The 23,765-nt window shown below is 48.1% G+C and overlaps 1 protein-coding gene across 6 annotated transcripts in view; it reads right to left on the bottom strand.

The window, feature by feature from the left end:
• Disc1 (DISC1 scaffold protein) overlaps positions 1-246 on the bottom strand; it is a 170,784-nt gene extending 170,538 nt beyond the window's left edge. For all 6 annotated transcript variants that reach the window (XM_075977689.1, XM_075977684.1, XM_075977685.1 and 3 more), the window contains exon 1: positions 106-246. In XM_075977689.1, coding sequence (XP_075833804.1) covers positions 106-163 — 58 coding nt within the window. In that variant the 5' untranslated portion in view covers positions 164-246. The remainder of the gene's footprint in view (positions 1-105) is intronic.
• Between the last annotated feature and the right edge of the window lie 23,519 nt (positions 247-23,765).

Below are 23,765 nucleotides of genomic sequence, written 5' to 3'. Positions count from 1 at the left end.
GATTTCCCTCCCCTGCATCAGGGCGCGAAGGACCAGAGTTGTAACTCGAGCCACGCCCGAATTTCGGCAGGCCGCGTTCCCCCCTTCGTGTCTCCCGGGCCCTACCTGTGCCGCCGTGGCTCCGGCCGGGTACAGAAGCGCCCCAGGGACCCCCGCCCTGCATCGTGCCGCCTGCTGCGCCCGTGACTGCGTCGCTAGCGGCAGCGGGAGGCGGTGGCAAATGGGCAGGGGGCCGAGCCGGTGGGGAGGCTCCTTCCTCCTTGCCAGGACCGCCGCTTCCTCTCCAGCCTCGGCCCCTTGCACGCCCGCACGCGCGCGCCGCCCCTCGCTGCTCCCAGACAGCAGGGCTCAGAAAGTTTTGCTTTTCACTTGCGCGAAACCAAGAGGGGGAAGTGCGATGGGGCAGGGTGTCCTGGGACGGAAGGACTGGGCGCTTTCCCTGACACTGGGAGTGTGAGAAAGGATAAAGGAGAAGGCAGAGACTCCTTCCTACTCCAAGTGACAGATGACGGGGGTCGGGGAAGCAGCTGTTCAAAAATGACTTGTGACTCCATTGCTGAAAATCTCTGGCAGCGCTGGGCTGGCCCGAACGCACAGGCCTTGGCCCTTGCCAAGCTCAAAGCTGCTGGCTCACCTCCTCCATCGCTTGCCTTTGGCTCATTCAGCAAAGCACCTGCTACAGGACAGCGGGTACAGGAAGTGCCAGTCAGGAGCCAGGCCCTTCATGACCTCGCCTCTGGACCCGGAGGCAAAAATAAACCTACAAAACCGAACTCCGTGAAGTAGTCAGCCCGAAGCCAAAGGCCTGGAGCCCTAGGTGTGGGTGAAGCCTGAGGCAGGAGTGGGACGCTGTGGAAGAAGCACGGGAGAGTTCCTGCAGCAAGGGAGGGACCTGTGACAGCTAGAAGAGGGACAAGACGCTGGTGCGGGCTACGCTGCCTGTCACCAGGGGCCTTCCGAGACATTAACAGAGTCTGGATTTACTGCAGTGGGTGACAGGGTTGAAAAGGGCACTGAGTGAGTGTCCTACTCAGCTTTAACGTCAGGGTGACACTGCCTGGGGTCACGTGAGAAGAGAGCCTTAGTCGGTGACTGCCTAAATCAGAGTGGCCTACAGCACGTCTGTAAGAAATGCCTTGACAGCAAGTGAGGAAGGCCCAGCCCACTGCAGACCATGAAGGAAGGTACTCATGAACTGTGCGAGAAAGCCAGCGGAACAGAAGCCCCGCGATGAGCCAGCTGGCAGACAGCATCCTCCGCGGATCCTGCTGTGCCTCCTTGGCAGTAAAGGAAGCTCTTGGTTGGAGGTTAATGCTGTGTGGGATAGCAGGCAGGCCTGCCTTCAAGTCCCTGCCTTGACTCCCCTCAGTGATGGGCTGTGTTCTGGAGTTGGAAGCTAGAATTAACCCTTTCCTCCCCTGAGAGCATTCCCAGGTATATCTGACCCGCACCCACGGATAGCTAGGAACTCCCAATACACGACATCAACTGTCTGAAAGCGGGGCTGGAAAGACGGCCGGCCCGGCGGCTTAGAGCATATGCTGTTCTTGCAGAGGACCAGAGTTTGGTTCCATTGGCTCTGTACTGAGCACTCACAACCACCTGCCAACCCAGCTCCAGAGGACGGATCAGATGCCCTCTTCTGGCTATCACGCCCCCCCCCCAGACACTGACGGACAGACAGATGGACAGACAGACAGATATACAATTACACAAAATGAAAGTAAAACATTTTTAAAAACATAAAATATCAGAATCATATTTTAATTAAAATGCCACCTCGTTTGTGAGTACCTGTATACACACATACTCACACATGCACACACATAAAAGTGAAGGTAGTTTTGTCTTCTGTAAGTGCTTAGCAGGAGGAGACTGTTGGTGTACAAAAGAGTTCCACAATAGCCTGGAATGGAGTATAACAAAGGTTTATTTATTTGGGAATAAACTCTCAGTAAGGGTGGTGATGCACAGTCCTCTGCGTGCGCTGGGAACTGGAGCCAAATCCAGCAGCCAAGGGGGGCGAGCATGCTTTTTGTCTGCCCTTATAGTACATGAGACCATGCTATTATTAAAGGCTATTGGCTGAAGGAGTTCCCGCAGCACCTCCCCTTTTTGTCTAAATAAGAGAGTTCTAAGCCTAATACAAAGCTATATACAATAAAAAACAAATATCAAGTATTGCCCAGGGAAAAGAAGAGGCAAAAACATACATAAAAATTAGAATTACGCCAGGCGGTGGTGGCGCACGCCTTTAATCCCAGGACTCGGGAGGCAGAGGCAGGCGGATCTCTGTGAGTTCAAGGCCAGCCTGGTCTACAAGAGCTAGTTCCAGGACAGGAACCAAAAAAAGCTACAGAGAAATCCTGTCTCGAAAATTCAAAAAAAAAATTAGAATTACGATCAGCGTGAACAACATCAAACAAGAAAGATAGGCTAAATGTTTCAATAGCTATCCTATCCTAAGGAGTCTAAGTCTTTTATTTAAAATGGCTTGGCAAAGTCATGAGAGGAAAGTAACTATGACTTCAACCCCATCAAAGACCTGAGAAGGGAAATAGTATTACTTGAGTAAACAGGAAGTGTAATCAAGCAACTTCCAAAAGGTGCAAGAAATGACAGAGGCAACCGGCTACCTGGACCATCACCTAAAGTCTCATTTGCAATGCTGGGGCAACCAACTCTGGCTGAGGCCTAGAGTATCTGACTGACCGTTTTCAGAGGCAGGAAAATTTGAAAAACTGTCTTACCCTGTCTCGGCAAGGTTTGGCAGTCTTTTTGCTTGTAGCGGCTTGTCCAGTCAGACACCGTACATTTTGTCAGTATTCGAGGCAGGGGCAGTTCTTTGCCCAAAAGTCAGTGGGAAATGAACGAGCAGTCTCCGTTTACGGGTGACCTCAAGCAGATGACAGCATGCTCTGAAGTTAGCAGCCAGCCTCTTTCTCCAGCTGCCCTGTTGTTACACCCTGCATCCGTGAGCATGGTGGTCATGGCAGCAGGGATAGCCACGGCATGTGGGCTCAGCAACCTAGATCTTTATTCAGGGTGGCTCACCCAGACACAAAAGCCACTGTGCGTGACCATCCAGCAGCAAAGATCAACAGGGTCTCCGGCTCAGCACTGCCCCCTAGTGGTCAGCCAGTTTCCTGGTGGCTGCTTGCTTACATTAAACTGAACGGACAGAACTGTGACCTTATTAAAATAGAGTCTCCTCTCTAAAGACATTTCTGCTAAATCCAATGGTCCTTGGTTCATGCCTTGTAATCTTGGAAAGAATACTTGGGAGATTTATTGTCATAAGCTCAAGGCCAGCCTGGGTGCTACACTCTTTATTTTTAAAATATGTTAACTGGTTTAGAACAGGAACATCTGAAGCCTTGCAGAGAGGTTAGTCCTCCACTGCACACTGCAGAGAGACACTGTGCACACGGCTTTGCTTCCACAGAGCGACCCTCAGAGCAGAGCAGCGTGGTGACAGGCCGCACTCATTACAATCCCTCTCATGCCAGAGCTGGCAGACAGCAGGATGGCCTTCTGAGGTCTCCATTACAACCCTGGGGAAGTACAGTATCTAGAAGGGTCATCTGTATGTCCTGGGAATCATCGGCCATTGTGGCGGGCTGGATTCTTGGACCTAGGCGTCAAGAGGTAGGTGAGAAGCTAGAGTGGTACCCTTGAGGACCTCCTGTCTGCCTGTGCACATCCTGTCTCCATACTCTGTGCCCCACCCCCAAGGGGTGGTGCTGTATCATTTAAGGCTCTTAACTGTGGTTAATCACAACCGATATACTCCAAGTGCAGGAGTTCTGCTAAGGATCTAGGCTGTTCGCAGAGTCAGGAAGCAGGGTTAGGCTGGTGTTCCACAAAGACCAGGACCAGCTTGGTCCCGGCGGCACCATCACTGCCACTTTTCTGGTAACTCCTGCTTCTCGTTACTCCTGATTTCAGGGGTTTCTAACCCAGTCTCATGGAGAACATGACCCATTCGGAGTCAACTCCAGACCTCCAGGAATGAGATCCTGTTTGGCCCAGTGGAGGTCAGAGCCCACAACTCACGCCTCCAGGGTACCCAGATGGAGACACATAGAAACACAGGACAACACACGGGCGAGGGGCCTCTGTGGGCAGTCCAGCCATGGTGAGGACCAGCCACTGTGAGTCCTGCTGCTTACAAGCAAAGAAGTCACACCTTTAACTTCCTGTGCTTCTGACTCTCGGTCTGAATGCCGAGGTGTGTTAATGTCTCCACACAAAGACATTGCAAGGAGCAATTGGAGATCATTGCTCTATCAACAGGTTAAATATTATCAGAAAGTTCTTCCTCTCCTTCATGACAGTGGAGATGAGGCAACCTCAAAGAATAATGCCTGAGGCCACAGCACAGAGTCTGTATCCATCACTGGCCAAAACCGCAATTGCTCTTCGTATAGGAATTTGCATGATCCATCACATTTGCATGTGATGTGCATATTAAAATCAAGGGGTGTGCATCTGCAGTCGGAACCACAAGCTGAGAGGAAGAAATGTAAAACTCTTTCCAAGTCAATGAACTTCAAAAGACTCAGTTGAGAACCCAGGACTCTCTTAGGAGCTGACTGGGTAACAAGTCCTGCCTGCCCAGTGCTGTCCTACCCAGATTAAGCTTGTTCTATTGAGTTCACCTTCACAGACGACACGAGTGGCGAGGGCAGAGCCTGCGGGAGCTCTTGTAAGAGGCCCCGCCAGGAGAGTAGGGACTGGAGAAAGCAGAATCCAGATGAACACGTGAGACTGGAAGCCCCTCCCCACCTGCACGACACAGAGCAAACAGAGCTTGTGCAGAAAACGTGATGCATAAACGGTCAGAGAAAGCGCAACCGAGGAAGGGTCATGAGGGCCCAGCAGCTGCTCTGCCCTCGGTTCACTGGCCCGCCCCTATTGTAAGGGGTGCGCTGCCTTGCCCTCCCTCTGCTTCTTTCTTCTCCTTCTTCACCTTCTTAGTCTTATTTCTTTCCTGGGGGGGGGGGCACGTGTACATGCTACAACATGTATGTAGATGGAGGTCAGAGGGCAACTCTCAGCGGTCAGCTATGGCTCTCTCCTTATCATATGGAATCCTTAGACTAAATTCAGGCCATCAGAGTTGAATGCAAGTGCCTTTGTCAACTGAGCTGTCTCGCAGGCCCCAACCATCTCTATTTCTCACAGTGTGTTCCTGGTGCAGTCCTTTGTCCCGAGGCATAGGCACCTGGAAACTTCAGCGGGTACCCAGTACCCCAGGATTCAGCTCAGTTGCTGTGACAGAGATTTAAACACAGCCAATCAGGCTGCGGAAGGCAGGTGTCCAGCTAGCGGGACACACTAAACTAGACAAAAATGACACTGATTTGCTTCTCTGTGGTGAGACCTATAAGATATAAATCCTGTATGTGGCCACATTTTCCTGCATGGCATCCCTCCCCCTACTTGTGCCTCACAGTGGGTGGTGAGAGCCACGTCTGGCAAGCGCTGGGTTGACTTTCCTCCTCGGGGTCTAGTCCTGAGCTCTTTGAGAAGCCAAGCCCTCTTCATCCAGGCAGCCTCCAGCTGGAGCCTGCTGGAATGTGCCAGCTAAACTGGATTGTGACTGGGAGATTTATCCCTCAAGGGTCCCGTGCAAAGACAGCCCAGGGCATTCCCAGCTCACTGTGCTGGCTGTGCTGTGGGCCGCTGTAAGAAAGGTCCTCACAGGGAACAATGGCAAGGCCTAGACAATTCTGGGAAATGTAATCATCTAAAAGAGATCTTTCTTTTTTAAAAAAAAATAATAAACTGGAATGAATTGGAGAAGAGTAATCTGTCTTCAACCCCGGAAATAGCGTAGACAGCATGAAGACTCGCATCTGTGAATGCCTGGAAGAAGGAAGCGGCTTCCCACTTAGCACAGAATCAGATAACAGCCCAAAGGACAGCAGGGTGGCCTAAGCTAACCGTCCCAGGAGCAACCACCCTTTATGCTGCTAGAAACCCATATTAGGAAGATGAGCATGAGCCACTAGGGGAGGCTGTGGATTTCCAGAATTTTCCCAGAAACCCTTTCCACTCCCTATGGCGGACTCATCTTCACCTGTGGGTGACTGGCTCCTCTCGAGATTTGTTTTCAGAACGGGCTGATGTCACCAAATGGCTAAGGCTGTTAGGAGAAGGTTTTCTGAGCTTTAGTCTGCGTAGAGATGTAATACTCAAAGTCTGTTAGCCCATTTCTGCCTCAGTTTACCACAGTGATTTTGGCTGGTTGGGTAAGGTTGGTTTGGAGGGTTTCTTGCTTACTCGTGAAAGGTCTCAGATATGGCAGGGGACACTGGGACAGGAGTGTGTGAGTGTGGGTCACTATCTCAGGACCCATCTACCCCCCCTCCCTGCACACACACATCAGAGACCTCAAGCTCCACACTCTGGTCAGCAGGGTGTCACCTGCTTGAGCTGGGGTCTGATGCCTCCACAGACAGGGAGGACAGGCTCGGCCAGTTCCCCATCATCTGAGCCCTTCAGCCAGAGCCCACCTCACCTCACTCTGTTGGTATCTTTTAACATCCTGGGGCCTAGGGGCAATTCCCTTCTGAAGTGATCCATCCAAGCAACGCTTAGCGCTGGGAAGTCTGGACCCACCTGTTTGGAGTAAGATGAATAACACACATGGATAACGTCGGGGCTTAAAACAGAAACCTGCTGGGCTGAGGGCCAGACAGCTCGGTTGGTAGTGACAAAGCCCTGGGTTCCACCTCCAGTGCCACATAAGCCAGGCACAGTGATGCTCACACCTGGAGGTCAGCATTCAGGACGTAAAGGCAAAAGAGCAGTTTAAATAAACAAACAGTTTAATAAATAAACAAACATTCACTCGGGGTCACCAACATTCCCTTTGTGTTTCAAAACCTTTCCTGGAAGGCCTGGTGAGATTCGTGTGATTTTCTGTAGCTTGTAGAAAGGGGCTGAAGTCAGTCGTGGCACCTCATGGACTGGGTGACAGAACACATCAGTATCTAGGTACAAGCCTACAGAGTCCTCAGATCTTTGGGAGATATACAGAGACACATTTAAAAAAAAAAAAGAACAAAAGACTTTTGGGGGCTGGAGAAATGCTCAGGGGTTAAGAGAACTGGCTGTTCTGAAAGACCTGGATTAGGGTCCCATCACATACAGCACTGACAACTGCCAATATTTCCAGTTCCAGGGGACCCAACATCATTTTCTGGCCTCCAAGGGCATTGCACACACGGACAAAACACCCATACCAATAAAATAAAAGTAAATAACTTTTTTAAGTATGGTGAGCTCAGAAATGTGTTGTGGGTAATCTATAGCCGGCTGCAGGAACTGCAGACAGCTTCCCAGAGAAGAGGAAAGGGAGCTCAGTTACCATACAAAGGTTGGCGGGTGAGCAGAGGAACTTGAGAAACCAAACCAGACCCTCTGAACGTGGATGTCAGTTGCATGGCTGGGGCAGACTGCGGGGCCACTGGCAGAGGCACCAGGATTTAGCCTTACTGCTTGTACTGGCTTTTTGGAACCCATTCTCTTTGGATGGATACCTTGCTCAGCCTAGATATAGTAGGGAGGGCCTTGGACCTTCCTCAAAACGATGTGCCTTACCTTCTCTGAGGAGTGGATGGGGGTGGGGTGGGAAGGTATGTGGAGGGAATGGGAGGAGGGAAGGGAGTGGGAACTGGGATTGGTATGTAAAATGAAAAAAAAATAGTTTGTTTTCTTTAAAAAAAAAAAAAGAAAGAAAGGAAATTCAAATAGGGCAGAAAAGAACAGACGAAAACACAAGGGACTGCCCAAAGAGCCATCCTGAAACATCCTGGGTTCAAGTGCTTACGACAGCCCCTTGCTCGTGACGGGACGTTGTCTTTCTCTTAACATTTTAAAGGAAAACATCAATTAACAAATATAAACAGATGGGGTTTTGCTTATATCAAAATACTTTTTTAAATGAATAAAAGGGATAAGAACTTCTAAGAAGCAGCCACAAGGAGGCAGAAGTAGACTAAAAATCCTGCTCCAGGCAGTGTCCTGGGTGACCTTTCCTTAGAGGAATTGCTGGGAGATCACGACTTTCCCTGGGTCCTCTCCGAATGTGCCCAGCACCAGCACCAGGGCCTCCAGACCTTTGCTTGCACTGCCTGGGGGGCTATCCACCTGTGCCCACGGAACTGATGGAACGGGAGCACCAACCTCTCAGCTTCCCTGGGAGCAGGAAGAGGCCTGAAGGTAAGCAGTTGGCAATGAGGGGTCAGGCAAGTAGAATGGCTTCAGATACTGCCCCCAAAGCCACAGACAAAGGCTGGGAGAGGCCTGGCTCTTCTTCAGAGCAGAGCAACGCAAGCCCATCTCTAGTCCAGGAAAGAGAAGCCGGCCAGCTTCTGCACCCGGGGAAGAAAGGCATTCCTCTGTCGGCACTTTCGGGATCTCTTTTGCACTGCCATAGTATGCCGTAGATGCTCAAAAGACCTACCAGTTTGAAACGTCCTCGGATCTACATTCATAAAGTGGGCACAAAGGACCTTCCCAATCCTTAGGTATTCCCTGAGCTGGCACAGTGTCTAAACATCCAGGGAAACTATCGCATAAGGTAATGAAACCAGCCAGGCACGGTGGCGGCCTACAGACACAGGAAGAGTTCGAGGTCATGAGCAGCCTGGGACCCAAGGGCAGGCACCAGGAATATAAGGACAAAGAAGTGCAAATTCACACTTTCTGCTGACATGCTATTCACACTTTCTGCTGATGTGCTGTCTCGTAAATAAAAACATGGAGAACAAGACAAGCAGGCAAGTAAAAGAAGGTGTTGAAGTCAGAAAAGCAAAGAGCAGCAGCCCACCGGAATCTCCTCCTGTAAGTTCAACCTGAGAAAACCTCTGTGTGTGTGTGTGTGTGTGTGTGTGAACTTTAGAGTTCAACATTCTGTGTCTTCCTTAAATACTCTCATTTTTCTATTTATTGTTTTTGTTTTGTTTGTCTGTTTAAGACAGGATCTCATTATATATCCTTGGACATCCTAGAACTCACTATGGAGACCAGGCTGGCCTCCAGCTCACAGAGATCTATCTGCCTCTGCCTTCTGAGTGCTGGGATTGAAGGCCATCATGACAGGTTCAATTTTATTTTTCGAAACAGGGTCTCTTGCTTGTCTTGGAGATCACTGATTCAGCTATGCTGGCTGACCACCAAGTCCCTGGCATCCTCCTGTCTCCACCTTCCCTGAGCTGGGATTACAGAGGCTCACGGCTGTGAGCTTTCACAGGGGTCCCAGAGATGGAACTCAGGTCGTCACACTCATACAGCAACACTTTGTCAATGGAGCTCAGGCCCCTGAGGAAATATTTTAACAGAAACCCAGAAACCTAGCCGGGCGATGGTGGCGCACGCCTTTAATCCCAGCACTCGGGAGGCAGAGGCAGGCGGATCTCTGTGAGTTCAAGGCCAGCCTGGTCTACAGAGCTAGTTCCAGGACAGACTTCAAAGCCACAGAGAAACCCTGTCTCAAAAAACCAAAATAAATAAATAAATAAATAAATAAATAAAATATAGTTTAAAAAAAAGAAACCCAGAAACCTACAAAAGTGGAAATGTGGCCCCAAACATTTGATTAAGTAGCAATTATAATATGCCAATTTAAAGACCAAATTTCTATCTACACTGAAAAGCATTTGAAAACTGGTAACATGAGAAAATCAGGGGCTGGGTAGACGGCTCAGCAGTCGAGGGTGCTTACTACGCTTAGGGGACTCGAGTGCACCATTTAAGCCACCTTCAGAGTGAACAGCACCCAAACTCACACTAGAAAATGAAAACAGGAAAGTGTCCCCTGCTAGCTGTTTACACGGGAAGAAAGCTGCCTTTCCTTGGGCAGGATCAGAGCCTGCAACCCCAGCATCAGGGTGAAGTCAGCAGAAACATGGCGGCTTTGTGCACAGCCTCCATGCCTGATTTATCACACATCCTTAAATACAAGGAAAGGGTTGAGGGCGCAGAAAAGTGTGTGTTGAAATATGAAAACCGGGCAGGAAATTCGAGTTTGTAAAGCAAACATATTAATTTGGAGGGAAATGTATGCAATAACACATTTCCTCCCAGAGAGCCTGGAGATGGGTAAGTAGCTTGCCAAAGGAGCTTGTGTGTGGCACATGATGGAGAAATCCCCCCACGGTACTCAAATGCTTGCCCGAGATGGCAAGGGCTCGGTAAATGTAAAGAAGCGGGTCCCGGTTCCGGGAGAGAGACCGTGACATCGAGAGCACAGGCCTATGTGCGAAGAGAGGATCACGCAGATCAAATGAGGAGGCCGAAGGCTGCTTGGCAACTGGAACAAAGAAAGTTTGCCATCAAACTCTTTGGCCTTTTTTCTTCAAGTAAATTTGGAGCTAATCAGCTTTCAAGACTTTTCCGGGTGTTTTCCACGGCAAGGAGACAAAGGAACACACTTAAGATCAAAACCAGATGTGGAGTTTGCTGGTCACTTGTCAGCATGCTTCGTGGAGCTGTGATTCAGCAGCCAGGGAGCATGGAGGAGGGGTGCGAGGGAGCCGGTGGATCTTGCTCCCCAAGGCTTGGTGTTGGAATGTCAGGCTCAAATACACCTGGATATCCACGGCTGGATCTTTCCTGAGTCTAATTCATTTCACCACTGTGCTAAGCATTCCTGACTCTCGGATGCTTTTGGCTACTCTCACATTATGTTAGAAAACAATTCTGTAAGAATTTATTTTTTCAAACAAAATCACAGGGCCAAAGAAATTCCATCAGGCCTCTTATATCACCACTGGTTCTACCCACAGGGCCTCACTGTCCCTTCCCTGCCGGGCCGAGCCTGTTGCTCAGCACTTGGCTTCAGGAACCCAAGAGGAAATCACTTCTTATGTCCCCCTATAGCAGTAACATCAGAAGGGGGAGCACAAGGATGAGCAGGGCACGCCCATCTTCTTAAGGCCTCCATCTCCCACATGAAGACCTTGAACTCATGCTTGTCATTGGTTGCTAAATAATGCCTTTAAAACTATACCACAACTAACAAATGCAGAAAAGAAATAATATTTGTGCCATAAGAGCCTGGTCAGAGCTTATTCAAGACCCCAAATCAAGAGACACCAATTGTGAGAGGAAAGGCAGGATAAAGTTAGACATAAACTTATATTTAAGTGAACACATTCATTATATCATCACATCTTCTAGAGTTAATGGGGCGTGATTAAAGGCACCACCAGACAACTGTGTCTGAGTCATTCACACCTTTAGATTTTGTGTTTGGGAGTTTTATGTTTGTGGTTTGTTTGTTTTGGATAAAGTCTCGCTGTAGAAGGTCTAACCTAGGACTAGCAATGCAGACCAGGCTGGCCTCTTGAATTCACAGAGATCCTCCTGCCTCTGCCTCCCACATTTGGGGATTAGCAATGTGATTTGTCACACACAGCTATCTCTGGGGTTTTGTGCAAACAGTTCTTCCCTTTCAAACCTAGCTGGAGGACAAGGGAACGGGTAGGAAAGACCGCTTTGTTGGCAAAGAGCTTGCTATGCGAGCACGTGAACCTGAGTTAGACACCAGCACTATGCAAAAATAAATAAAAAAAAATCTTGTTGGCCCCTGATTGTAATCTCTCTGGAGAAGCAGCCTGGAGGATCTCTTATCTTCTAGACAGCCTACCCTATCTGGCCAGCCCCAGGCCAGGGAAGATCTTATCTCAAAAAAAAAAAAAAAACAAGGACTTAAACTAGCTGGTGGAGCACTCTTTAATCTCAGCACTCCTGGATCTCTGTGAGCTCCAGGTTGTCCTGGTCCACAAAATCAGTTAAAGCACAGCCACAGCTACACAAGGAGACCCTATCTCAAAAGTAATATAAACAAGTAAACAAAACGAGAAACGAAGGCAGGAGGAACAACGCGTAGAGTAGACCTCTGACTGACACACCCATTTCTACCTGCATATATGAACACACAGCTACAATCACACACATGCTCACACATACAAAATGGACAGGATCTGGGTGTGGTGGTGCATGCCTGTACTTCAAGAACTCAAAAGGCTGAGGCAGATGGATTATGAGTTTAACCCTGCCTAAAAAAGTAACACACACAAACACACGGAGAGACAGAGGCAGAGAGAGGAGCAACCTGGGCAGGCCTCTAGGTATTTTTGTAGTATAAAATACACACAAACCGGGCAGTGGTGGTGCACACCTTTAATCCCAGCACTAGTAGGCAGAGGCAGGTGGATCTCTGTGAGTTCAAGGCAGCCTGGTCAACAAGAGCTAGTCCTAGGACAGACACCAAAGCTACACAGAGAAACCCTGTTTTGAAAAACTGAAACAAACAACAAACTACACACACATATGGACTTGCATGTCATGGGCTCATCGAGCATGCTTTTTGTCCAGGTCAGTGTTCCCTCAGGATTCATCCTAGAATTCCAAATTTAACAAGTCTGCAAAAGTTAAACTCAGTCATGTTAACTGGTTTCCATTCTCAAAACCATCGTTGGGGGTCTGTGGTCTACAGTTTCTTCCCGGAGACTTGCTAAACTTTATGGAGGGCAGCCCAGACACTCCCCGTCATCTGTGAGGCTCTACCTGCCCTGCAGCCCAAGTCTCTAGCCCCTTCTTCTGATCTTTCCCGTGACTCAGAAGTCCCAGTCAGGACAGGCTGATTTGGGCGCACATGCAGGAATGCCTCACACAGAACCTCATGTAGCCACTTAACAGGTACTGCACAGGACCCTGTCCCCTGGGGTCTGTCCCCACCCACCCTCAGATTATGTTTCTGGAAGTCTCATCTACAGACCTGCCTCTTTACACCTCTGGCTGTGGGAACACAGGACTGACTACAGCTGGGGCCAAGGAGCTAGAGTCCTGGAGGGAAAGGAAGGAGCCCTTGCTCCCAGGCAGTGGCATTTGGCAGTCCAGCTGTCCTTCCCCAGCAGCTTCAGGAGGCCCTTATTTAAATAATAATAATAATCCAAATGGCTTTAACTAGCTAAGACTAAAACAGTGCCAAACTTTGAGTGGCCCATTTTGTTGGGATGTTTCATATGCAGAGCCAGGAACAGAAGAAGGCAGGGACTGCCAGTTTTAGGAACAGAAGAGCAAGCTGGGTGGTGGGTGGTGGCACACACCTTTAGAGGCAGAGGCAGGCAGATCTGAGTTCAAGGCCAGCCTGGTCTACTACTAGTCTACAGAGCGAATTCTAGGACAGCCAGGGCGACACAAAGAAAGCCTGTCTCAAAAAAGCCAAAAAGGAAAAGGGGAAAGTGATTCGTTTCAATGTGCCATTGTGACAGCATTTCCTAGGCATATGGACGGGGAAAGAGCAGAAAAGGAATAACAACCCGAATTACGTTTGTAAACAGAAGCACGTGTATGGGTGTCACACCTTGTTAATTTTCAGTACGTGACAGTGACCTCGTGGGAAGAAAGGCCGCTGCTTCCCACTGCGGCTCTTCGGTAGCGATTTACTTGCTGCCAGGCTGAGCCTTGTATTGTTCAGGAGGGAGGTGCAAGGGTGTGATGAACTGTTTTCCTTTCTCCTTTTTCATCTGTTCACATGTGGGTCTGTTATTGTTTTCTGCCTGACCTCTCTGCAGAGATGGCCAATGAAGCCAACGAGGATTCCAGACGCAGCCAGGCACCCGAGCAGCACCAGAGTCACACCTGCTCTGTGGCTGCTGAGGGGCCGGGGCCAACACCGACCACCCAGCACCGGTTCAGTCTGCCCCCAAGGGGTCAGCACCTCCCATCCCCCACTGCTTAGTTCTCAGAGCAGCCGCAAGCTGAAAGCCAAGCACACTGAGGGTGCTTATGGTGGTGTTAGATGCACACCCAGGCAGAGACCAGGACCTGGGCCTTTGGAGAAGGACCCTGTGACGGAGATGACAGTGGACGGGTCCAGTCCCCAGTGGGATGCTCTCTGAGGCCTCTTTGGCTCTTCTTTCCACTGACCTCTCCTCCCATCCTGGAATTCCACCATTAGCCCACACTCCAGCAGATCCCCGCGGGAGAAGTAAGAGTGTGTGTGGCAGTGGGGTGGGGTGGGGGGCTTTCCCTCTTCTGTCTGTCCCCAGGATTGCTCCTGTGGTCATAAAAAACTTGTTGCTGATTGATTTGGATTTCTAAATTTATTTTTGTTTTATGTGTATGGCTGTTTTGCACGCAAGTATTAAAGGTATGTGCCACCATGCCTGGCTTTATTTGGATTTCTGAGACAGAGTCTCACTGTGTAGCCCAAGCAGATCTGGAATCTGCCATATGACCCAACTCACCACTTTCCGGCCTCAGCCTCCTTGGTGCTGACCACAGGCGCAGGCCTGTGAAAACACAGCTGAAAGCAAAGGTTTACTTCAAAGGATAAGTGATGCCATGAGTTTGGGGTCAACCTGGGCTATAAAGTAAGATCCTGTCTCAAAGCAAAAGTAAAATCAGTACATAAAACATTAAAATAATTTTTTTAAATTAAAGCCTAGTCATGGATACAGGCTGATTTATATAATCATGTTTCCTGGTGTAGAATGCAGCATATTTCTCTTGGATCCACTTTGCTACCAAAACAACAACACTCTCTGGAGAGGAAGAAACACATGATGAGCCACAATGATGAAAGTGTAATGAAGAGTGATGGACTGGCCTTCTGACGCTCTCCATCACATAAGGGCTGGGTGGAAGAGAATCGAAATTGGGCCACATAGTATGAGGGGCACAGCTCTGGATCCATCTAAGCCGAGTGTCCCAATTTTCTTCATCCATTAAACAGCTGTCCTTTTAGTCCAGTCTCTCACACTGAAGCAGACAAGGGAGCAAAAGGGGGGGGCACTTAAGGCTGGCACTAGATAGCAGGTGCTCTCAGGAAATCTTTGCAATCTGCCCACCTGGAGGTTCTGCTGAGAAGGAAACCAGATCAGACAGAGGAGCAGAGAACACTCTCATATGTGTGTAGAATCTCGTGCATGTATGTGTATGTGCGTGTGCAGATATGTGGTATGTATGTTACTTATCAGAAGCCATACACCTTGGCTTTCTTTCTTTTTTAAGAAACAGGGTCTTTCATTTGGCTAAGAATTTGTCACAGGGATGAGTCTGGCTGGCCAGTGAGCCTCGGGATCCTCCTGCTCTGGGGTTACAAACGTTTACCATGCCAGGCCTTTTCACGTGACCCTGGGGATCGAGCTTGGGTCCTCGTGTTTACACCATAACACTTCACTGACTGGGCATCTCCCTGGATTGTGGGATAGTTTAAATATGTACAATGAATATTTGTCAGTAAGGGGCTCGTAGGGCAACAGCAGCTCTGGAAACCTGACCCAGTCAGCATGTCTTCTCTCCCTAATGTGCAAGAGGACTGGAAGATAAGTCAGCCTTTGCTTATCTAAAATAGCCCTCTCTAGACAGCTAAAACCAAACGTCTATCTGATAAGACAGCACCTGTAAAATTGTCTAAGCAGGGAGAAACAGTAACCCGAAGCCATAAGTTGGCCAGCCTTGCCTACTTGATGAGTTCCAAGCCAAACGAACACACCTGTGCTGTGACATCTGACCCTGGGCCAGCCTACTGCTGTCCTTTGAGCACCCAGTCTCATGAGAAGAAAATGTTCTTCTGAACCTCAATTCTGACCTCCTCAGTCGGTGTGACGCAGAGGTTTGGTTTCCAGTGTGTTCCTCACCGTTCCGGTCTTCACTGTGTTGGGACCAATGGGTGCTTGTGCGATGGGTCTCTGGATGAGACAAAGCCCATGTGGACAGTCTCATTCAGCAAGGACCAGTGAACTTCCAGACAGCGTAGAATACTGCTGGGACCATGCAGCCTGCACTCTTCTCTCTTGGCGGTTTTTAGGGTTACTTTGTCAGTCACACACAGGACTTGGAAAGCCCATTTTTTTTTCTTGAATATTTTCTGCTAAAATCCGTTGGGAGCTGATGCTGTCAGGTTTCTTGTCTGGGGATGCCAGGTGTCACCCTGGACCCTGGGAGCTGTCCTGATTCAGCGCTGACAGCATCAGAGACAGATCACCCATATTTCTGTAAATATGCTTCAATAAGTTTGAATGATATTGTTGTTCTTGAAAATGGGTGCCTATGTCAATCACCTTTTAGTTTTGTAAAGACGGAATGTACCTGGCTCAATAGTTGGCCAAGCTAGCAAAATGATATTGTTTTTGGCTTAAGAGATGTTTTGATATATAAGTTGGGGGGAAAAACATACTTGACATAATTGTGTTTGCCGGAGGTTACCCAATGAGGGTGGGAAAAACATGTCTGTTAGTATGCAAAAACATACTTGTTTTTAAGTGTAAACAAAGATGGCTTGGGCTATTCAGGGTCAGCCACTGTGTGAAACCATCTGGTGGTCAGGCAATTCATCCTTCATGCCGATGCCCCTCCCCGTCTCAGGCCCTGAACCCAGGCTGCTCTTCCATTCCTGTGCTCTGAGCAGTGCTTGTCCCTGCTCGGAACACGTGCTGAGCATCCTAGCTCTGAGACCAGGCTAGCCAGGATGTAGAGTGTGCACAGAGGGGAAACAGCCTCAAAGAGAGGGAGGTACCCAATCTTCAGCTCCTCCCTGTCTGCCCCCTGGAAGCACAAAACCAGGTGACAGTGGCAGATGCAGTGGGGGACGCCCATGCTCAGGGTACTGGTTTCAGGTTGACCTCTATGTAGACTTTGTAGAGATGATTCTTTTGTGTGTGTCTTAGCTAGAGTTACCATTGCTGTGGTGAAACACCATGACCAAAAGCAATTTGGAGAGGAAAGGGTTTATTTCACTCAGTTCCATATAACAGTTCATCAGAAAAAGCAATGAGGGCAGGAACCTGAAGGCAGGAGCTGATGCAGAGGCCATGGAGGGTGCTGCTTACTGACTTGCTCCCATAGCTTGCTCAGCCTGTTTTCTTATAGAGACCAGGACTACCAGCCTGAGTGCGGTATCACCCACAGTGGAATGGTCCCTCCCCATTAATCACTAATTAAGAAAATGCCCTACAGGCTTGCTGACAGCCAGATTGATTGACTGGTTGGTTGGCAAGGTTTCTCTGTATAACTGCCCTAACTACCCTGAGACTCACTCGGTAGACCAGGCTGGCCTTGAGCTCAGAGATCCACCTGTCTCCACCTGAGGACAGTCAGATCTTATGGAGGCATTTTCTTAACTGAAGTTCTCTCCTTTCTGATGATTATAGACTGTGTCAAATTGACATAAAACTAGCCAGTACAGTGTGTATACTCGTGTGTGCATGTTCGCGTGTACTTGAGGGCAGGAGCACGTGTGTCTGAGTGAACATGAAGGCTGTATCACTTGGAACTTGCCGAGGAGGCGAGGCTAGCAGGCCAGAGCCTCCAGAGCTTTCTGTCAGCACCTCCCAGTGCAGGGATTACAACTGAGAGCTGTACTCCTGGCTTCTTTCACATGGGTCTGAGGATCAAACTCAAGTCCCGTGCTTGCAAGAAAAACACTTTAGTGACTGAGCGGACTCCCTGGCCCTGAACAGATGATTCTTGCTGTCCTTCTCTTAGTCCTGTCTCCAGGGCCCTCAGTCTGGTGAGGCATCTTCCAGGTCCTCTCCTCAGGGCACTTCTGACCTTGACCACCGTCTCCTTTAGTGGGTGAGCCTATTTTGGGGACCAAAAATGCTCAGTGCTGAATGACTTTCTGTGCTCTAGCTTGGAGCTGTTCTGAGCAGACATCAAATCTGCTGTTTAAAGGAAACACGTTTGGGGCAGGAGTTCCAAAGCTCCTCCCGGCTAGTGACTGGCCTGCATCTGTCATCTCCCTGGCTCAGGCAGAATTTTCCAACTTACTTAAGCCGCAGCCTAGAAGTGTTGGCACAGAATATCCTGGTACTTTACTGGCTGTCTCCTTCATGGACCATATACAAGAAGCAGCAGGGCCAGCTTCGGCCCAGGTGTATAAACGGCAGGTTATATCAGCTGGGCAAATGGCAGGTTTCTGTACTCCGAAACAGGCTATTTTAGCTGGCCACACAAAGTCACAGTGTCCCTTTCACTGCACTTCAAGGACACTTCAGAATAGTGTCATGGTATGTGTTTGAGCATCAGAGGACAACTTCTGTACTGCTGAATCATCTCACCAGCCCAAAAACTCCTCTTTAGTAGCAATTTCTAAGTTGGTAAAGAATTTCGTGTTGCTTCCTCTTAAATGCATGAGCATGAGTATCTGAAAATGTGTGCACCAACAAATGACCACAGTGCCACGTCACACCTAACAGGATGAACAAATTGTTTGCACACCTTCTCTTCGCTTGTCAATGTTTTTGTTTTTGGAGACAAGGTATCTTGTGTATCCCTGGCTGTCAGGGAAGCTCTGTAGACCAGGCTGGCCTCAAATTCACAGAGATCTGCATGCTTCTGCCTCCCAAGTGCTGTCTTGTCATTGTTTTTAAGCAAGAATAAGGCTATTGCCTTTTAGATAATAAAGACTTCCATAAAAACGTTTGAACATGCCAACTACATTTTGCAGGCTTCTGGTGTAGCCTGTCTCTGAGGAGCTTAAGACACTGTTGGGTGGATTGTGTGTGAAACAGAAAGCGGAAGCTCCATTTCCCACTGTCAGCCCTTGCCATCAGGGTTCCGTGCTTCAGTTCTAATGACCCATGATGACGCTGTCACCTGACCGTGTGCTGATGAAGATTAAATAACTCACATCTGTTAATCTCATAATCCCCAAATCAGGATGGGGCTGGGTGCTGGCAAACGGAGCCTATAATCGGAGACACACGCTCTATTTTCATGCTGGAAAGTAATCACAGGAAGCCTTTCTCCTCTGGAGCACGTACCGGTGCTTCAGAGCAGTGGGTGCCTGGAGTTCCTGTCACTGGTGTTAGGGCTGAGTAAGTGGAAGGCTGTGCCAGAGCACCCGACCGTAACCTCAGGGGAAACTGCGGTGTGATGCCACGGCCCTGGGAAGAGGCACTTGTAAACATTTACCTGGGGAACAATGATTTAAAAGGGGATCTGGCTCACAAATGTTCCAGAAGAAATCAACTCAAGTTTCAGTAAATAACAAAAACATTTGTGTCACCTAGCTATTGTACTCTCAGTGACTTACGCCAAGAAAGCAAACTCAGATGCCGCTATGAGAACATTTGTGTCAGTGTTGTTTATAATGATACAGACTTTTTACTAATTAATTTTTGTTTGTTCTAGACAAGGTCTCATTCTTTAGCCTGGGCAGGCATCACATCCCCAGCAATCCTCCCAAGTGCGGGGATTAAAGGCATGAGCCCTGATACCTGGCTAACAACTCTTTATGACCCTTAAACACACTACGACAGATCCAGCTGAGGGAGCTGCTACACAGCCACCAGGGCTGGCCATAGCCACTAATCATCAGTGGTCACAAACACATCGATCAACATGTAAATTAATGTGTGATCCTGTTCTGATACTATCTTCCATGAAAAAAATTAAAAGTAGTATAAAATCCTAATTCTCTTTTATTTAGCAATAACTGTATGCGGTATATAAGTGTACATGTGCATATTTTAAACATATCCAGGATATGTAAATACATACAGGAAGTAGGTATGTGTCAGGATGAAGAAGGACAATATAATCATAAAACTGCTGAGAAGGTAACAGACTTCTGGGATAAGATGGTGAATTAGAGCAGCCTCCAGAGACGCCATAAATGAGAAGATCAGGTTAGCAACAGTCTATTCTGAAGAGAGAGAGGAAGAGCAGTCCTCAGAACAGACTCTGCCAATCAGCACTGATTCTTTTCATTATGGCATGTATAGGTGTGCATATGTATGTCTGCATATGTATATGGTGTGTGTACATGTGTCTTTGTAAGTGTACAATTGTTAAATGTGTTTGTTTCTGTATGGTTATATGTGTATCTGTGCATGTGTGTATGTGTATTTGCGTGTGTGTTTGTGTCTTTAAAAATCTCGATATCCTTGCTGGCTTTCTCATCCACGATGCTGATTTTATCCCCCTGGTCTTGAGCTGACATCCTGCCTGCATCTGTCTGCTTGTCAGAGGGTAGGTATTTCTTTGAAGCAACTGACCTTTTTTCAAGTAGACTTTTAACTTCCTTGGTATTTCAGTGGGAACCAGGTACTGTCTGCTCCACGGAGGGCAGTGGAGACAAGTTGTCTTCTACATGTGGTCACCATAGTATCACGGTGACACACAGAACGATCTGACCTGAGCACCGAATGAGAGCCCATTTTCTCGTATCTGCACGGCCTTCCTAAACATCAAATCTTGGCCCATTTGATACAGGAGCATTAAGTCCTGCAATCTACACCTCTCTGGTTATGCATGCCTAAAACCATTTTTTTTTGTTGTTGTTGTTTTGAGACAGGATTTTTCTGTGTAGCCCTGGCTGTCCTGTAACTCGCTCTATAGACCAGGTTGGCCTTGAACTCACAGAGATGCGCCTGCCTCCCGAGTGCATACAACATCACCACCCGGGCTCCATTTCGATTTCTTGGCTGACAAAGGCAGCCTCCCTGTCACATACACTTGGAAAACAGAAAGCACTTTAGGTAGCCCGCTCAGGAAAGGACTTGGCACAGGTGCTTCCAAAACAGTGGAAGGGCTGGAGGAAAGGAAGGTTGGGAATGCAGCCAGCAAGTGCAGGAAGTCAAGGGATTGCAGGAATTGCAGGAAACCCAGGTCATGACTTCTGCTGCCTGCAGCCTGAGCAGGTGAGCAGCAGAGTATAAAGGCGCCTGCAAACCCTCACGTATGCCATCTGCACACACGCCAGCCCTTGTTTCTTTTCTGGGGCCCTTAATTATAACATAGGTAAAACACTCAAGGCAAGTGAGTCACACAAGTTGAGTTCCCAAGACTCCCCTCTATGGCAGAACCAACAGGTAACAATACCACACAATCCACCAATTTGGTCATTTGTGTTCACACCCAGTGTGGTAGATAGCAGAACTTCTAAATGTCCTGTTTGAACCTGTGGTGGTGCACCTAGCCTTGGTGCAATGGGTGAGGGGAGGAAAAGTGGGGGGAAAGAATGGGAGCCCTATCTGATAGACCCATTTCTTTCTATAATTTGCCTCAACACCCTATAATTTGAAATCTAAATGAAAACACTATAGCCTATGGTAGAGTTAAAAGGAGAGGGGAACACACACACACACACACTAGTTAATTTATAAAATTTATACATTACAAAGGAAAGAGAAAAACACATGCCATTCCTAAAGCCCTTGTGCCCAGAGCAACTCCTGAGGTGATGATTAGATGTCTCCATGACCTCCATACCCGCTCCCCGCCCCCACTACCACCCATGTCCCTGGGCTCGCAGCTCCAAAACTGGCTACCTGGGAGTTCTAAGTGGTGGTGACCCAGCTCTTCCCTCCTGCAGATCCATGCCATTAGGATTCTGCCATCTGAAGAAGCTGCTCTTTGGCCATACACACATGCAAGTACTAAGTGATACCCCAGAGAAACTCTCTCCCTCTCTCTTTCTCCCTTTCTCCCTCCCTCCCTCCCTCCCTCCTCTCTCTCTCTCTCTCTCTCTCTCTCTCTCTCTCTCTCTCTCTCTCTCTCTCTCTCTCTCTCTCTCGTGTGTGTGTAGCCTGACAAGGCAGGCACAGAGGCATCTACTAACATTATGGACATGGAAAAAAATTCTTGGACTCCGATGTTCTTCATGTTCCTAGGGCTTGTTGGTTTTCTGAACTTACGGTCTTGCACATGTTAAGCAATAGCTCTGGGCTATGCAGTCCCAACGTATTTAATTTTCATTTGTGTGTGTGCCCCTTTGTGTGTGCATCATGAGTATGCAGATGCCCATGGAGGTATCCCTAGAACTGGAGCTACAGATGGTTGTGAGCCACCATGCTGGAGGTGGGAAATGATCCCTGGTCCTCTGCGGGAGCAGCCTCTGGGGAGCCATATCCTCGGCTCTCCTCTACCCCCGCCATCTTAAAGCAGCTCTGTTTTTCAAAGGATTACTGAAAAGACTTCTTCCAGGAGAAAATAAAATGAAAAAAAAAGGGGGGGGGGGAAGGACTTTACACCTACATGTGAAGGTGGCATAGAGTTGTGCCTCACCTGACAGAGACGTGCCATCGGGCCGTGTTGCTACTGTGTGAACAGTTTGAGTATAAACCCAGAAGATGCCAGTAGCTGATGCTATTTTATGGGACCTGATAGACACATTAAGATGGTAACTACTGCAAAATATATTTCTCCTGAAACAGACTCTGTATACAGAAAAAAAAAACCCAACAGTGTTTAATCTCCAAATTAAAACCAGTGGTTCTATTTTAAAAGGGGGAGGGCAAGGGACACAGTGGGGAACATTTGCTCAATGGGATTTGTATTGTCTTTTAAAAACTAAAGGCTGGGTGTGGTGGGAAGCTCATACAGTCCCAGCATTTGGAGGCTAAGGCAAGAGCATCACGAGTTTGAGACCAGCATAGACTATGAGAGTACATAGGCCAGCCTGGGAAATTTTGCAAAATTATATGAGAATGAAATATATGTATGTGTATACATATATATCCATTTGTATGTATATATGGATATATACACATACATAAATAAAAAGACTGACACTATTAACTAAAAAACTCAAAAACTGAAACAAAATGACTGATTCTAATATATATAAATAAAATTTAGCAAAATGTATAATCAAAAAATGATGGAAGGACTGAGAAATGGCTCGGCCACAAAGCATATGCTGCTCCCCTGGGGCATGCAAAAGCTGGGAATGGTAATAAATGCCTGATAAGTTTCTGTAACCCTAAAACTGGAGGAGTGGAACAGGGTAATTCCCAGGGCTTGCGAGCCAGCCATGGTGGCTGAATCAGTAAGCTTCCAGTTCAGCGACAGATTATCTCAAAACATAAGGTAGAAGAAGTTGGAAAGATGGCTCAGTGCTGTTTTTCCAACTGTTTGTAACTCTAGTCCCAGGGGATCCAAAGTCTTCTTCTGGCCTGCATTAGGCATGCATGTGGTGCACAGATATACATGCAGGCAAAACTTCGATACACATAAAACAATAGAATCGTTAAAAAGAAAATGGGCTGGATATGGTGGAGCACACTTTTAATCCCAGCACTCAGGAGGTAGGCAGACAGATTTCAAGGCCAGCCTGGTCTACAAAGCAAGTTCCAGGACAGCCAGGGCTACACAGAGAAACCCTGTCTTGGGGTGGAAGTGGGGGGGGGGGGTGAAAGAAACTGAAAAATATAAAAATATCCTCAACATTAACCTTCCGCCTCCACATACATGTAAATATGCGCCTGAACACACACAGACACCACTGATTAGCGCTTTTCCTTTTGGCTATATATTCTTGCTGGATCGAACTTATCATATAATGTTGTTCTTTGCAACAAGATAAAAATAAAGTCTATTTTATCTGCTACCAGTAGCCAATCACGGACTCTCTTTGGGCTACCATGTCTATGGGGTGTCTTTTCAACCCTCTTACTTCAGTCAACGTGTCTTGGAATCTAACGTGGGTCTTTGTGGACAGCACAGAGCACGGAGCCATCTGCCATCTCTCAAGGACCAGTCTTTGAGGGTGAGCAAAGCCCCGGGGTTCTCTGTAAAAACCACTCATTTAATAGACACACGATGACAACTGAAAAGAAATAAGCCGCTTTCATCTGTCACAACTTGCCATGGGACCTTGACCCAGTTAGTTCCTTTTTCTAATTTTTTAATTACATTTGTATTTATTGTTTGCAAGGGGAGGGGGGGCATGCTGTGGCCAGTTTATCTCTTTCCACCACGTGGGTTCCAGGGATCAAAGGCAGGTTGTGAGG

The sequence above is a fragment of the Microtus pennsylvanicus genome, chromosome 6 (assembly GCF_037038515.1).
Source record: "Microtus pennsylvanicus isolate mMicPen1 chromosome 6, mMicPen1.hap1, whole genome shotgun sequence".
Classification (NCBI taxonomy): Eukaryota; Metazoa; Chordata; class Mammalia; order Rodentia; family Cricetidae; genus Microtus; species Microtus pennsylvanicus.
This window is presented reverse-complemented; position numbering and strand designations above follow the sequence as displayed.